At 47.3% G+C, this 17,030-nt stretch overlaps 1 protein-coding gene across 1 annotated transcript in view; it reads right to left on the bottom strand.

The window, feature by feature from the left end:
- Positions 1–17,030, bottom strand: part of celsr2 (cadherin, EGF LAG seven-pass G-type receptor 2) — a 48,049-nt gene that overhangs the window by 24,604 nt on the left and 6,415 nt on the right. Inside the window, 1 exon segment of the mRNA XM_084706068.1 lies at positions 3,919–4,656. Coding sequence (XP_084562194.1) covers positions 3,919–4,656 — 738 coding nt within the window.

The following is a 17,030-nucleotide window of genomic DNA, read 5'->3' as shown; positions in this document are numbered from 1 at the left end:
GAGACATTATACAACCCTCTTGACGCTCTGCTTCCAACTCTCTCTCCCCATGATAAGAGACAACTGCAAAGGCTTATCTAATATGTAGCTGTTGTTGTTCCAGCTATACTGTTCATAGTCTAAGCTAACAGTCTGAAGGGATTCAAAGCCCTTTGTCACACTCTACTCCTAGTGAACCACATGCAACACCAGATAAACATCACTGTGTGCACATTTACATGAGCGGTTTCACTAGCATAGAGACAGCACTGCACATCCTTAATCCTCATTTCACCTCAGCTTGGCTGACAAAATGGCTCCAGTGAGTGTAAAAGGTCTGAATTCCTGATGTCATGTAGTAAGGCAGACCAGACCTGCTAATGTTGCTTTAAATCATTGATGGCTCATCCATGAGTGAGTGTTGAGTAGTAGTGAGTAGTGTTGGCTTTATAACGTCTCCCATCTAACTCCTGCTGCTGTATGAAGTCTCGAGGGTGATGCTACGGAGGAACATGTGTTTGTGCTCAAAGGGCTCAGGGCAGCTTCACTGTTCCTCCTGAGTGACGGCTCGTCCTGCCCCAGCCCTGCCTCGCCCCCCCCCCCCCCCCCCAGACACCACAGTCAGCCAGCTCAGAGTCCTTGGAGGGCGTGAAGCTAGCCTCATTAGCCCTCTTAGCTCATGGTCCAGGTTATGTATGTATAACTAGGGATTCTAGAGTGGCACAGTATGTGTGAAAACATACCATGCCCTTTCTGCTTGTGAAGGTGACAGTGTGGATGTGTGATTCTAGCATGCTTGCTCCATTGTACCACAGGTCATATGAAACACATGGAGCCGTGTAATAAATATTCCGATGTTTATTTTATGTTTTCATTCCAATTATGGAACCATTGACTTCTGATGTATGATTTAGTATCGACACATGAGCCAAATATAGTTAACCATTGTGAGTAGGAGACAGATATAACATTGTCAGAAGTAATACGGTCTGTGATGTCACCTGTGGAACAGAAACCGCAACTGGGACATTCTACTGGAAAGTCACTCTTGCATGGGATGCATTCTTTTGGTTTGTAATTGAATAATGAATTAAAGAAAGTGACACATGTATCAATAATATTCTCAAAAGGACATTTGACTAACAACACATCTGATTGAATCTAGCTTAGGGCTCACAGGAACTCTTTCCATCTCCAGTTTTCCCTCAAAGGGGGTTATTGTGTGTGTGTGCGTGTGTGTGCGTGTGTGTGGACAGAGAGCTATAACAGGCAGTTTAGCTGTGAGGGGGCTAGGGAGATATAAGATGAAACATTCCAATTATTGAAGTTGAAATTAGGTTAGTACACAGCATGAATATAGACCAATAGCTCTTTATGCACATTGACTCAGCCAGGCTTAATCATTAACTCAGTCCTTCTGAACATGAGTGAAATGGAAGGCTGGTCTTTGTTATTTTTCTCGTTTTCCATCACATCGCCATCTGGCAACGCCTACAGGCCCGACAGTTCCACACACACACACACACACACACACACACACACACACACACATGGCGAAACCGTCGACACAAACACACCTCTATCCACCCACGTGGAGCAGGCAATTCAGCACCTACACGCACAAACACACACAGAGCCAATTGAGCCCCAATTGAGCCCCCCCCCCCCCCCCCCCCCATCCACTGTGGCTCACAGCACAGCAGGGAGGCTGCTGGATTCAACAGTCACTCAGGCAGAGCAGCAGGGGCTGCAGTCTACATCCAGAACCAAACGCTCACCACATCAGACCAATCTCTGACACAGCTGAGGGGGCTCTCCCTGGTGAACCCCCTCAATGACCTTGTCTGGACAGAAGTTACACAGAGCCTTAAAAAGGTAGGACGTATGGTGAGTAGTACACCATAAATCAACAGCTAATCCAGACCTATGGAATTGGATTAGCTGTACGGTAACTGGGTGAGCAGAGAGTGGAACTGAGCTTGGCGCTACGACAGTGGCCCCCTCCCAGCTCTGAGTGAGATGGATGAGGATCACTCTGCTGTGGTGATATGGCCATCTCCTGCACTTGACACATGGGTGGGCACGCGCACACACACACACACACACACACACACACACACACACACACACACAGCAACCCCAGGCGTGCACATACACCCTCACGTACAGTGGCACAAAGATCAATTTTCACACCCACAACTGTGCAGAGCAAGCAAAGGAGTGGTGCTCAACATGGCCCCCTGAAAGGCGGAGCCCACACACACTCATGTCACTGCCTCCCACACAAACAGGAGAGCCTAGGACCAAACCTGGTGGGAGGAGAACGTTTCGACATCAACAGAGTGGTACGGGGAATTTTCAGTGGCTGGAACACCAACTCACTTTCACTGGAATCAGTTATTTTGGCAATTGGTCATTGGCTATGCACATCTTGAGGGAACATGAAATAGGTCTTGCTCCAGGCTAGGAGTTACTGGTATCCACAAAGTGAGCAGCAACGGTCATCTGCCTATGACAGCATTAATCCTCCAAGAGCAGCAGTTCCCAGCCATCTGTGAGACCAAGCTGACAGCAGGTGTGGTCTGGAGATACTGAACCACATGATAACTGAGTTTAGTTTGAACCTCAGACCTTCTTAAAGTTCTAACCTTTTAACTACAATTGCACATCAAAGAACTATGCCTTGAGCAGAGATCAAAGTAGCACACAAATGATACTTTTCAGGGCAGAGCCAGAACCATTTTGACAAATGAGAGGGAAGATACTTTGTTATTCAGCTAGATTAGCATACTTCCAATCCCCTCCCCCTATCCCTTCTATCTCTCCATTTCTCCATCCTCATAACCTTAGGCAGAGAGAGCAGGAGAAATAGCAGATTTTCTTTCATATGTTTTCCGGATATGCATAATTTCTAGAGCACAGACTGCATAACTTTTCTTCCATAAACATGCATTTATCAGTGAAGAAAACGACTTGAAAAGCAAGTTAATGCATTTGAGGGGGCCCTCAGTAGTGCGTAATGGAGAACATCAGCTTGTCTAATTATTATCTATGAACAAGAAACTTCAAAAGTTCTCTCATTTCACCAACCCAGCCTCCATCTTTATGCAGACAGAAGATAACATGCCATTGCTACCCCTGGTACTGCTAGGGACCATTTTACAAAGAGAATAGACAATCTCTCCCCATAGCCATCTATAATTAATCACTTCCTTCCATTATTCCTCGCTCAGCCACTCTACTGACCAGTCAAACTGCTATTGTTTGTTCTCCTTCAACACACATCTCACAGTAGTGCTCTGTGAAAAAGGCCTCTGGCTGCCAAAGAGGCTCTAGAATATATGCCTTACAGTTCAGTAGCTGTCTGACAAGCACTCACCTAGTGAGTCTAAAACAACATCCCACTCATGTCACTTCAGGAGAATTCTCCATTTTCTAAAATACGCCGCCTCGAACTGTAATCGGACAGTTAGGAGTTGTTAAGAGTCTGTTCTTTCAGTGCCTGAATGGTGCACGAGGACAGGAGGTGTTTACAGGCTAGCTTGTGTTTACTTTAACCCTGCCTCACAGGGGGATTATCAGATCAATAACTCATCACATCTTCTTTGTCCTACAGAATGAGTGTCTTATCCTGTTACTCATGTTCAATATAGGCGTGGGGGGGGACTAACGGAGGACATGAAGTACTTCCTAAGGGACCTGGAAACGGGTGGGAAGTTACTGTCTAAACAGAATTTCATAAAAGCTCAAGTCTGCTGGCCGGTATAAATGATTAGTGGTTTGAAATCAAGTATATAAAACATGGACACCATTTCATAGAATTTCTCTTGGGTTCTTAAGTTAGCTGAGGTGAAATATCAGTCAAGAATGACTGATTCCTTATTGAGAATCAGCAAGCCTTCAGTTAATGAACAACCAATCCCCTCAGTCAGGCCTCACCTGTGTAATCATCCAGACACTCGCAGGTGTAGCCTCCCTCTCTGCTGCGGCAGATGCCATGCCCTCCGCAGGGTTTGGAGTAGCACAGGTCGATCTCCGTCTCGCAGTAGTCCCCCGTGAAGCCGGCGGGGCAGCGGCAGCGCAGCCCTGCGATGGGGTGGATGGGCCGGAACAGGATGGTGTCGGACGCCACGAACGGCGCCAGGCTGTCGAACTTGAGCACCGACACACACTTCATGTAGTTCTCGCAGGGCTCCCGCAGGCAGATGTTGTCGTCGAAGGGCAGCACCTGCTGGGAGGAGATGCGGGCCAGGAGGCTCCGGTTGAGGTACAGCCTCTCCTGGAGCTCCTCCGAGCCAAAATACTCCCCTCCTCCTCCTCCTCCTCCTCCGCTTTCCCCGCCACCTAGCATCCCCCGCCCCGCCCTGCCCCCGCCGAGCCCCCGGCTGGCTCCCCTGGGCCGGGGCCCCTCGCCGGGCACGGGGACAGCCACCGACAGGCTGACGTTGAGGATGCGCGCGCTGACGTCGGTGTCGTCCTGGATGTTGAAGACCACGACGTCGTGGCGGGCGGCCGAGAGGACGCGGGCCACGCCGTCCAGGAACTGAGCCAGCAGCAGGGATAGGAAGTGCTCCTGGGACGTGTTGGCCAGGCGGAGCGTGATGCTGTTGGAGAGCATCTCGTCTGTGATGATGGTGACCTGGAGGAGACACTGGGCCGACACCAAGTGAACCCCGTCTGCGGAGGACAGGAAAAATCGGAATGAATTCGACCAAACTTATGAAAGAGTCATTTGGCTGTTTGCACAAATCAACTAAACTTCATTGAACTTTTAAATGAACTTAAACCCCAGCCAGTGCCAAAGGGTGTTTCTCAATGTCTGGTCATGTGCCAATCCTGAGACAGTGCACAGCTTCAGAGCTCACAGCAAGTCTATCAGCAATGTCACGCCTGCATTCACTATTCAGCACATTGATATCCCTGCGTCCGGAAGTGTTTTAAGATATGCAATCTTGTTATACGGATAACACAGGAAAGCTCTCTCATCTGAAATTCAATGAGTTTTCCCCAAAACACATCAAGGATATTTAGTGGAGAGATTGGTCTTCTCTTCCACATCTGTTGGCCGTAATGCTGTTGTTTTGAACCATGCCCTTCTAACGCAAACCCATTATCCCTACTCTCCACAACCTCACATTACAAAGTACATGTACGCCCCCAATTATCCAGTAGTTCATACTTCTGACCATACGGAGCAGTGCTTAAGTGAGTCGATTCCCAGTACTTATTTGGGTTACAGTAAATCCAATCAGACGTTGCAGAAGAATACTGCTTGTCTGCAAATATTTGTGAGTGCCTGTGACTGGAGCACAGACTGGGCTGTTTACTGGAGAAGGAAAATATAATGAAAAGAGCCCAGAACCAGAGAGACTCATCAGAAAAAATAACAAGGAAGAACAAAGACAAGTAGCTCACCATGGCTCTAACAAGCACAATAGTTCATAAATGTGAGTCCTTTTCAACTTTGAAGCAACTATGACTGAAAGTCGTGTGCAACAGAATCCATCCTCAATGTAAACTAGGTTGGGGGCAAACACAGCTAGACCATGAATCCGAACCTTGCCTCCCACTTTAAGAACAAAAGAGATCTTGTTAACCAGTATCTCTTTTGGTTGCAACAGTATTCCACATTTGTTCTGGTGGAATCTCTAATATGAATGCTTTTAACTGACTTCTAACTATTTAGCTCCAACATCTTTAAATCGTTCCCCAATCTACAGACAAAATTGTCAATAAAGACAAAGGTATGCAAACTTTAATACAGCTTTGTGTATGCTAAAGGTTATCGTAAAAAATCTGAATTTATAGTCTCATCACCAGCCTGTAGCATTCTTTGTGCTGTACTGTTACCTTAAGGGCAAAACACAAAACACGTCTAATCAAATCAAACCTGTCTTGAAAACAAGTCCCAACCTCCCCCCCACAATAATCAATAGGGTTCTTTGTCTGGGGGCTCTGGACATGAGCCAGGGAACAGAAACTCTGAGCTGCGGTTGGAAGAGAACCCTCACAAACAAACAGCCGGGACCAAGCTACCGGATCCCCAGCTTGTGCTGGCGCTGGTCTGGTCTGAACACTCTGCGCCAGGGAGAGAGAGGGAGCTGGGCCCAGGAGGAGAGAGGAAGAGGGGGAAGTAGAGAGAGGATGAGAGAGAGAGCACCATGTTTGACACGGTTTTAATCCCCATCCTCTCAGTCAAGCCACTCCACAACACTGGAACGCTACAGGAAACACCACAGCTCTAACAGAGGGAAGGACCTGGCTTTCACACGCTCACCCAAACAAACACACACAAATACACACCTGTGTACACAAAAACGGTGTTGTCACAAATGCAGAACATGTTTGCCAAGGATGTAACAAACCAGGAACCCTAATAGACAAAGCTTGTTGGCCCTTTTATACTAAGACACTGGAGGTCCAGTAGTGCCTTGGTGTAGTTTACACAGAGCCATGTATACTAACACAGCTTGTATTGATTACACCTTATATAGTCTGCATAATCAAAAGATTTGAAGCTTCAATCTACTTCTCTGCAAGTCACTCTTTGTCATCTAAGGTAGTTGAAACTGATACAACTGATTTTCTAACATATTCCAGAGACAGCCAACACAATAAAGGATGACAAGCAAACACAGGGACGGAGAGGAGCTTTAGTTAAGACTTAAAGGTTAAGCTAAGTATAAGGGAGAGCAGACATTTCCTTTAATGATGTTCTCTGTATATTCACATTCTGGGAGTCTTGGGGCTTGGGCATCAGTCCATGAGAGACAAAGGTCTGGGAAACGGAGTGCGAGGAGAATCTGCTCTCAAAAGAAGCTACACTATCCTTCAAAGCAGTCATTCTTGGGCCAGGGGTACTCTGATTAGGAATGGGAGAAGGGAGTGTTTTTTTTGTTTGAGGTACGGGGGAGCAGAGGAGGGATGGATATGGGGGCACAAGGTGCCAGCTCTGGAGTGTGACTCTCATGCCAGGCCTGAGTTTGACCCCCCCAGGCTTCACGGTGCCAGGAATGCTCTCAGCTAGCAAGTGGCGCCAGGGAGAGATTAAACACGCACTGTGCCAGGGCAACAATGTGTGTGTTTGTGTGTGTGAGAGTGTGTGTGTGTGTGTGAGAGATTGAGAGAATGAAACCAAGAATGAAAGAAAAGTTGTGCGTGTGTACTAAAAACTGCTTAAATAACAGCTTAACTCTTGTAAGATATAAGCCGATAACATGTCCAGATATATAGTGTGTCTCACCAGGCTAAGGGCCTCTCGTCATGGGAGGAAAAAACCACATGGCTCCATCTGATGATGTCACCATGAACATCTCACTGGTTAACACACATTCTGACCTTTAGTTGTGTTCTGGCCTTAACTCCTAACATGACAAGTCGAGGTAGGAAACCAGAGGATGTATACATATGGACAGCTCCCGGGGTGTGGGAGGGAGGGAGGGAGGGAGGGAGGGAGGGAGGGAGGGAGGGAGGGAGGGAGGGAGGGAGGGAGGGAGGGAGGGAGGGAGGGAGGGAGGGAGGGAGGGAGGGAGGGAGGGAGGGAGGGAGGGAGGGAGGGAGGGAGGGAGGGAGGGAGGGAGGGAGGGAGGGACCACATGCACACACTGTGGAGAGGATAGCCTGTACACTACACCATTCAGTTTAATAGGGAAAAAAGACAAATCACTGTACAGTAGAACTCAACGACTGTCCTAAATCCGGGCAAGTCAGCCTTAGCATGTACTAGAATATTACAATATTGTTTCACTGTGTTTGATCTAACATGCAGCTGAGAGGTTACATGGAACACCAGGCAGGGGAGGGGGTAAGGGAGAAATACACAGCTTTCATCATATGAATTATTGATGAAATCCTGTTTCAAGTAACTATGCTTTGAATCATGGATGGGACATATTATGGTGCTCCAAAGAAAATAGTTCACGTGCACAGTGAACACAGTATTGGAGATAAAAGGATGGGATTGTTTCCAATGTAAGTGACTGATTAGAATTTGGATCATTTCCATTTCAGATCAGCTCAAGCTTGTACCTCATGGGAGGTGAAAGAGAAGCAAGCATGTACCTACATGAAGCGCTTAACACTAAGAACTTCATCATAATAATATTTTGATTTCAGTTCATACCAAGTTAGAGGGGTTAGGCTATATGTAGAAAGAGAAGCTGGATGCAGAGAGGGCTCCATGGCGAGTGAGGAAAGAAAGAAGAAACAACACAGGGAAAGCGCTAGAAGGGGCCAATCAGGGCCCGGCACTGCCTGCCTGTCTCTCACGCCATGCCCAAAAAATACCAACCATCCATGTCATGGGGGATCAGGATCAAGAAGTCACTGACCAACGTCCCATAGAGATGTCCCCCACAGCAGGACGGATGCTTCCGGACCCTTCCCCCAAAAGAGTCGGATGAGTCGCTCGGCAGCAAAGACCCTCCCCAAACATCCATCACATCCTGCATGTTCCCCTTGGATCCTTTATTCAAAGAAGCCCAATGCATTTCATCAGAGTGTGTGTGCGTACACAGTCTGAAAGATAGGGATATAGAATGTTATCACCCTTCAGCTACGTTGAGATGGGGGGGGGGGGAGGGCAAACGCATTAGAAACTCTGTCACAATACCATTAGTCATCATGACTGTAGACGGCAGATTAGTACCTACTGCGTTCAAACAGATAGCCAGGCAGCCATCCATCACCACGATGTTAGTGTGTACAGTAAGGATGTGTGATCCGGCCAGTTGATTTCCTGTTCCGAGACACAGGCAAACACACTCCCAGCCTCTGTCAAACACAGCTGTGTGTTCCAGTGGAGGCGTGCGCCATGTTGGAGGGCACCTCAGGTTTCCGAGGGTAATGAGGTTAGGCAGAGCCTGTCTTGGTTGTTCAAGATCAGCATATTCTAATATGTGCAGCACACATGCAGCAGCACTGAGTACATCAAAGGGCTGTGAAGCCATGGTCCTATTCCCTAGATCAATAGTGAGGTCATAAATTAAAGATCACCTCAGAGAAAGAAAAGGCTTTGGAAGTCTTAGCTCCCTTTACAACCTCAGAATTCCAAGCGGCTCTGTAAAGTCTGCTGCTGGCCTTTCACATTCTAAAGACGGGTCAGGATTTGTAAGCTGATGGTTTCTATCTATTTCATCAGTGATTTCAGGAATTGGTTCAACCACTGGTCAGTCCAAGCAAGACCATAAAAACGCATTCACAATGTTTCTTATGCATGTTAGTTGTGTAGGAGCTTTCCTCTTCAGAGCTTCATGTTTGCTAAGTGCAGACAAAGCTGAATCGTCACTTCAATGCAAAGTCACACTATGACGAGATCCATTTTGACCAACCAACTGACCAATCAGACATGCTGACCTTGGTAGCACAGTTCCACTGGGGGTTTCAACAGGATACACACACAGTTAAATCTAATGAATTTGAAAGATTGTAAGAGCACTGTGGTAATTACATACTTTAATTACCGGGCTTCTGCTGCCCTTGGTTGACCTCTGGGTAATTTATTACATTTTATTAGAGCTTCCTGAAGGCTTTGGTTTCTGAGAAAGAGAGAAAAGCTTTGTTCTGCCGTCACCCTGACAGGATTACGACCTGCTCTCTCTGTCGCTAATCATTACGGAGACAAGCTCAACCCCAAAAAAGGCCCAAAATTTGAGGGGTATCGTAAAGTAGGAAGTATTCTTTACTGCACCAAAGATAATGGGGGAGTGGTGTTCAGGTGTACCAAGTGTTAACAATGGCTTCCATGGAGTTTCTCTGTTGGGAACAGTGTCAAAGTCACAAAAAAAGTATTGTCGTTTGAGTGCTTTTGAAGCCAAGCGTCCGTTGCCTTGGCATCCTGGGGGTGTCATGGGAACTGAATTAGTGTGTTATCTTCCACCTGAGCACTGAAATACAGGAACAGAGCTCGCTCAGCAGGACCACACACTTAATCCACCAGTCACAGCCAATCAGCACACAGGGACTCCAGTCCAATCAGAACTTTAATCAGAGGAGGGAGGATGTACGTGCTCTGCAGACATTAGTGAGGTTGATGGAGGTTAAAGATTGGAGGGGGAGTAGAGGTTTACCACATGCTGCTATAGAGTGTAGGGCAGCAGGAGCAGCCAGGGAGCCTGGTGCTCTGAGCGCTGCTGTAACACCCAGCCAGAGAGCCATTTGTTAGATCATGCTAATCAGTGGAGTCACTCATTAAATCAGCCGGGTTGTGCTCGCTTAGTGATGTTCTTTTAATTAAAATCCGAAATGTGAAATGCTGGCGATCAAAAGGAAAGCTGGGCTTCGGAGAGCATATTAAAACGTCACTGGGGAATGTGGCGCTTGAAGTAGCAAGGGCTGAAACATGAGCTGGGCTGTGGTGGTGTTGTGCTGCCTGCATGGCAAAGCACCACCACCATGACGGCCAGGGGGGTGGAGACTACACCTGGACATGGGGCAGGCTGTGTGTGTGTGTGTGTGTGTGTGTGTGTTTATGAACTGGGCCCATATGTCTTTATGACCATAGGTAGTTTTTTTTCAGTGTTTCTGCTATCAGCGCAGTTCCTCTTTCAGACCCATCCCCCCCCCCCTCTCTCTCTGACCCCCCACAGGACTAACGGCCGAGGCGTCCCTCCCCTGCTGCGTAAACCACTCCAATCACCCCCAGCGGCCGCCCCGCCCACCTCCCTGACTACTCCCACCCCCATCTTCACTGTCCGTAACGCCCAGATCCTCTTCAGAACTTCTGATCTCTCAGGCCAGTGCTCCCTCCCTATATGGACTGGAGCCTAAACAGCATGGTATGATTGCAGATGTAATTATCTTAAGCTCCAATAATGCCGTCAGTCTCTGTACTGATTCAAAACAGTGGCTTGGGTCATTATCTAGGCGTATGTAAAACAAAGCAGGGCAGATTGGAGCAGATTGGCAACTTGGTACTGGACAATGGCCTTGGCTCCCAGCAGGGTGACAGGGTTAATGTGCTGGACCCATTGTTGAAAGACAGCTGCAGTATGAGATTAAGCACAAATTAACATGAGCACTTCATATATCACAGCAAATCCACTTGGGTACTTTCCCTCCCTCGCTCTCTCATCCTGTCCCTCTCTCTCCGTCTCTGAGAGGGAGAGAGGGTTAACAGGGAGCATGTTCAAACACCCACACAACAGATATGCTGTTATCCATATCTGAGCCATGTGAGGTCCATTACATCTACTCATGCATATTCATTTCAGCTTCAGATGAAGATGTAAACAATGTTTCCCCACCTCTATAGTCTTTTGTGTGTGTGTGTGTGTGTGTGTGAAATTTGAGACCAGAAATATGCATACCGCTATCATGGCAATCAAAACAATCAAGTATTATTACCCTGTATTTTATCCAACAGTGCAATCAAATGTAATTAACTAGCAGCGACTGCAAAAGAGCAAAGACAATAACAAGAGCGGCCCAGATATAAATCAACTAAACCTTGCCTCCATTCCTGCCCAGTATTTGGGCTGTCAGGGAAACAAGGAAAGGGACACTGCCATGTGTTGAACCAAAACATTTAATCCAGAGGCTTTCTGCCTTGTCCTTGTCACCGTCGGTCTGTTTCCCCAGTCCTCTCCACCAGAAACACACAGCATTCCAGAGATGTTTCCTTCTGATGAGAAAGGGCTCACAGGCAGAGGAGGAGAAGATCTGAACAGTTCAGATCAATACATTAGCATATTAAAGGGAAACTGCTGTCAGCGTAAAGATGCATTAGCATACAGAGACGTGACCAAGCATAAGGTACACCGACTGAAGCTTACGGATACTTATTGGATATGGATGTGGTGCTCAGTGTAAATACTGGTCACACAATGATGATATACAGTCACATATAAATCGATATAGTTGCTCAACAAACAAGGATGTAAGGCTGATATCCCAGGGACAGATTAAGCTTGTTCTAGACCTAAAAGGGATTTCCTGATGAATTTCCAATCACTTATTTTGTTAGTGTGGCATAGAGCCAAGCTATATATTACAACACGTCTTATTTTGGTTAGGACTCAACTAATGATCTGTGAAAGTTTTTACCGGCGATTTTTCCGAGGCCTCAAAAGTCACAAGTTTGGGAAGATGCAGTGATTACAAGACATCAGTCTAGAACCAATTCTAATTTGACGCACGGACTGTATGTCACTCAAACTCTAAAGAAAGCAGGATATGGAATGGTTTATACAATTATTCGATGGCCAATTACTGAGCAACCAAACAGCTGGGTATCAGGTTGATGCCCATTCTTAACATGATGTAACCAAACCTTGATGGCACCACCTCCAACCTGGCATGCTCCCAGACAAACCCATCTGTCCAGGAAGCTGGAGGGCTCGTATCATTATCATACCACCCTCGTTAGAGAAAAGCCCTGATGAAATCCAGCACATCTTGCTCACAGAGTTCACAAGGAACTCGTCCGTCCGACTAAATGCTTCCCATAGTACCAAAGCCTTAATGGGAGATGGTGCCAATTTGCACCCTGATTAAAAGCACATGAAAACAGGTCACTGTGAAATGTTAGTATGGTTAAATGATAAGGGAAATGTAGCTTGCAAAGCAGTGATCTGTTAAATAAACATATCTGTTGCTCACGTAAGAAGAACAACATCACAATGTTGATGTGATAGAGTTTGAGAAAACCTTTGTTATTTAAATAAAAAATGATAGACAAAATGGGTTTATTTGAGGATAAGATACAGTAATATGGCCACATGCACAGGTGCTGAACAAAGAAAACAAATTTCAAAAGAAAGCTGCTCACCAGACCTCTAAATACATTAAAACAACTAATTTCATTCAAGCTTCAGTAACATGCCTGGTCAACCTTCCCTGAAGACTGTAGCACTAAGGCAAACATGGTGAAGGGGGAGAGGGGGGGGGGGCAGGGGGGCAGGGGGTATTAACAGAAGGACCCAGACCCAGACAGAGTCCGCTCAACACCCATCCCATTGTCTGTTGGGATAGTGGGGGACAATACAGGACGGCCCAGCGATATGTGCACACGTCACCAGGCCTCACCCCAGCCATGCACCAGCAGACCTAATCCAAAACGCTGCCCCCCCCCCCCCTCCCCTCCACTCTACCAAACACTGGGATGATGTCATCTCCCCCTCTTCTGCTTCACTCATCCAGATAGCCGGGCCAACAAAGCAGAAAGAAAGAGTTACAGGGCGAGGGGTAGAGAGAGAGACAGAGAGAGAGAAAGAGAAAGAAGGATAGTTTCACAAAGAACACAGAAAAGCAGCCAGTGGCAGGGAATCAGATACCCTCTTGACACACCGGTGTCACAAATCAAAGGGTTTAGAAAACAAACCTATCATCCTTTCCTTAGCTTCACTCTGCTACCTAAAGGCTCCAGAGGAGTGCTGATGCTGCCCATCAAATGTCATCAATTACTTTTTTACTTATAGAATTAAAAAAAAGTATTTTATTAGGTAAGCTATTATAATGTGGGAGATGAGCCTCATCCTCTCTCTAATGGTTATTTTCTCTGCCAAAATAATAATTACATAGTTAATGCATAGCCATGACCAACTAAAAATATTATAATAATTACAATGTTATTGCATAGCATGTAGGATGAATACATGGAGCCAATAGTGTTCTTTTAACATAGGCAACCTCCTATACATAAAGGTCAACGTAGAGTCAGCCAGTAAGACAAGTCACTAATAGACTGTCTTGCAGAAAAAACGGCTATAGGCCGATACTTCACTGGAGAGGGGACAGTTGGCTCCGGAATAGCCCTGTTGCACTTTAGAACTTTATGCGCTGCCCCTCCCCCTCATCTTCCCTCCACAAAGGGAACTCCCGCCCCCCCCCTTGTCCCCACCCACCAGGAATTTCTCAAGCATTGCTGGGGTCACCATGACAACTTGGTGCTTAACAAAGCATTTCTCTTAGGCATTCTTCTTTTCACAGGGGAGGGAGAGAGAGGGAACAACAGTCAAAAGAGGGGAGGGGGGAAGAAAGAGGGTGGAGGAGCTTGAAAGGGGCAGTGGAGAGGTTGCAAGGGTGAGAACGGCGGACACAGGAAGAGAGAGGAGTAGGGGATGGGTGACAGGCGAATGAAAAAAGAGTGGAGAGGACAGAGGATCAAGGTGATAGGTGATGTTAAAGGGAGAAGAAGAGAAAGAGGAGAGGAACACGGCTAGCAACATTCCAAGAGGGGCTGAGTGTGTGACTAATGCCTTTTGGGGGTGCTTGGAGAGGGCTTGGAGGGGGCCTATTACAGGAAATTACTCAAGTCCAACATGTCCAGACTCAAGAGACACGACAGGTACACTCAAACATACATGCTCCTTTACTACCAACCCTTTTAAGGTTGTAAGGGTGTCTATAAACCTTGTGTTTAGATCAGGCTTCCCATTTCATCCAAATATAACGGAGCCATGGAGACACTTAGGTTCAATGTAAAGTTAAGAAAAGGTTAGGGTTAGGCTAAATGTGTCTTTGTAGAAAGACATACCTACTCCAGTACAGCCATCCCTTTTCCTGGTCTATGTTACAGAGAATGATTATACAGACCCTGAGGGGGAAGAACCGCACAGACAGAGCAGTCTTAATAGACTGGAATGTCATTACGCAGTCTGGGACTGGCTTGGTGCTGATCTCCATGTGATGAACGAGAGTGGATTCTTCAGTCCTCGATTAAAATTCCACTCATGTGCTGTTCTTATGTTATGCAAGGTTGAGGACAGTGGGAAAATGGACAACTTACAAAACACCCTTCAGCAAAGGAAGGTATATGACTGGTTTGCCTACTTCCGTGTGTGAGGTTGGGACAGTTGAGAACTGTTGTACATTCAAATCCCCAATATTCAAAACAAGCTTTATACAAGGTTGCCTTTAGTGTTGGCTACTCTAACAAAAATCTAATGACACATTTAGCAGTGTTTACATGGTGTGAAAGAATTACTACATGTGAGCTGAAGTTCTTTAAGATCTGAAAGAGACCACAATTACCCTGAAATAATGAATCACTACATTTAGTAAATCTGCATGTCAACCCAAACTGTTGCTCAGTCTTAATCTGTCTCAGCCATTTTAAATCAATAATTAAGACTAAGTTGATTTGACTGGGAAGAGACCCCGGGAAGACCCAGGACACGTTGGAGGGACTATGTCTCTCGGCTGGCCTGGGAACGCCTCTGGGTCCCCCAGGAAGAGCTGGTGGAAGTGGCCGGGGAGAGGGAAGTCTAGGCCTCCCTGCTCCCCGCGACCCGACCCCCGGATAAGCGGTAGATGACGAGTGACCAGAGAAGTTGATTTGGTTAGTAGAAAATGGATAACCAGTAGTCATTCATAAAGACAGTGAGTTCAGAGGTTACCAGTGATGGAGAAGGTTGTCAAAATAGAGCAGAGAAACTGGCTTTCTTGTGGAATACCTTCTGTGTTCTAGATTGAATGCTGACATTTCCAGTGATTGACTCCCCTCTGGTCAGACAGCAGAGGAGAGAAAATGTCTAACTCGCAATCATTTGTGAGCTTCTACACAAATTTCAGTGCGGACTTTCAGAGAGGTAAAGCCGCCATTATTAGCGTGGAAGTGTTGAAATGTTGTAACCTCAGAGCTGGTGAATGCTGTATGGGTAAGACTGGGTGTTTGGGTTTGATTTTTACACTTTTGAACGTTCAGAGAAAATACCTACATTTAAATCAAACAAAGTGATCGAAGGATAGGAGGAATGTCATACAATCCTCACCATCAAATGCAAACCCAATCTCCTTCACTCAAACTCTCAAACACACACACACGATTATGCAAGCTCACGCTTACAGTGGATCCAACCAGCACTGTGTCAACTTCGAAATGACACAGCCAGGATTCATTCACATCTAAACTAATCCTACAGACGACCGCAATCAGCCCAGCATAAAGCGTGACCAGCATCCTCATCAGGACTGTTACTGCTGGGGCTGTGTCTGCTCTGAGCGCCTTCTCATCAGGACTGTTACTGCAGGGGCTGTGTCTGCTCTGAGCGGCCCCTCATCAGGACTGTTACTGCTGGGGCTGTGTCTGCTCTGAGCGCCTTCTCATCAGGACTGTTACTGCTAGGGCTGTGTCTGCTCTGAGCGCCTTGTCATCAGGACTGTTACTGCTGGGGCTGTGTCTGCTCTGAGCGGCCCCTCATCAGGACTGTTACTGCTGGGGCTGTGTCTGCTCTGAGCGGCCCCTCATCAGGACTGTTACTGCTGGGGCTGTGTCTGCTCTGAGCGGCCCCTCATCAGGACTGTTACCGCTGGGGCTGTGTCTGCTCTGAGCGGCCCCTCATCAGGACTGTTACTGCTGGGGCTGTGTCTGCTCTGAGCGGCCCCTCATCAGGACTGTTACTGCTGGGGCTGTGTCTGCTCTGAGCGGCCCCTCATCAGGACTGTTACTGCTGGGGCTGTGTCTGCTCTGAGCGGCCCCTCATCAGGACTGTTACTGCTGGGGCTGTGTCTGCTCTGAGCGGCCCCTCATCAGGACTGTTACTGCTGGGGCTGTGTCTACTCTGAGTGGCCGATCATCAGGACTGTTACTGCTGGGGCTGTGTCTGCTCTGAGCGGCCCCTCATCAGGACTGTTACTGCTGGGGCTGTGTCTGCTCTGAGTGGCCGATCATCAGGACTGTTACTGCTGGGGCTGTGTCTGCTCTGAGTGGCCGATCATCAGGACTGTTACTGCTGAGGCTGTGTCTGCTCTGAGCGCCTTCTCATAATGACTGTTACTGCTGGGGCTGTGTCTGCTCTGAGCGCCTTCTCATCAGGACTGTTACTGCTGGGGCTGTGTCTGCTCTGAGCGGCCCCTCATCAAGACTGTTACTGCTGGGGCTGTGTCTGCTCTGAGCGCCTTCTCATCAGGACTGTTACTGCAGGGGCTGTGTCTGCTCTGAGCGGCCCCTCATCAGGACTGTTACTGCTGTGGCTGTGTCTGCTCTGAGCGCCTTCTCATAATGACTGTTACTGCTGGGGCTGTGTCTGCTCTGAGCGCCTTCTCATCAGGACTGTTACTGCTGGGGCTGTGTCTGCTCTGAGCGCCTTCTCATCAGGACTGTTACTGCTGTG

Source organism: Hypomesus nipponensis, chromosome 9 (genome assembly GCF_054491055.1).
Source record: "Hypomesus nipponensis isolate SF chromosome 9, ASM5449105v1, whole genome shotgun sequence".
NCBI classification, from domain to species: domain Eukaryota; kingdom Metazoa; phylum Chordata; class Actinopteri; order Osmeriformes; family Osmeridae; genus Hypomesus; species Hypomesus nipponensis.
Note: the sequence above shows the minus strand (reverse complement) of the source record. Positions and strands in the feature narration are given on the sequence as shown.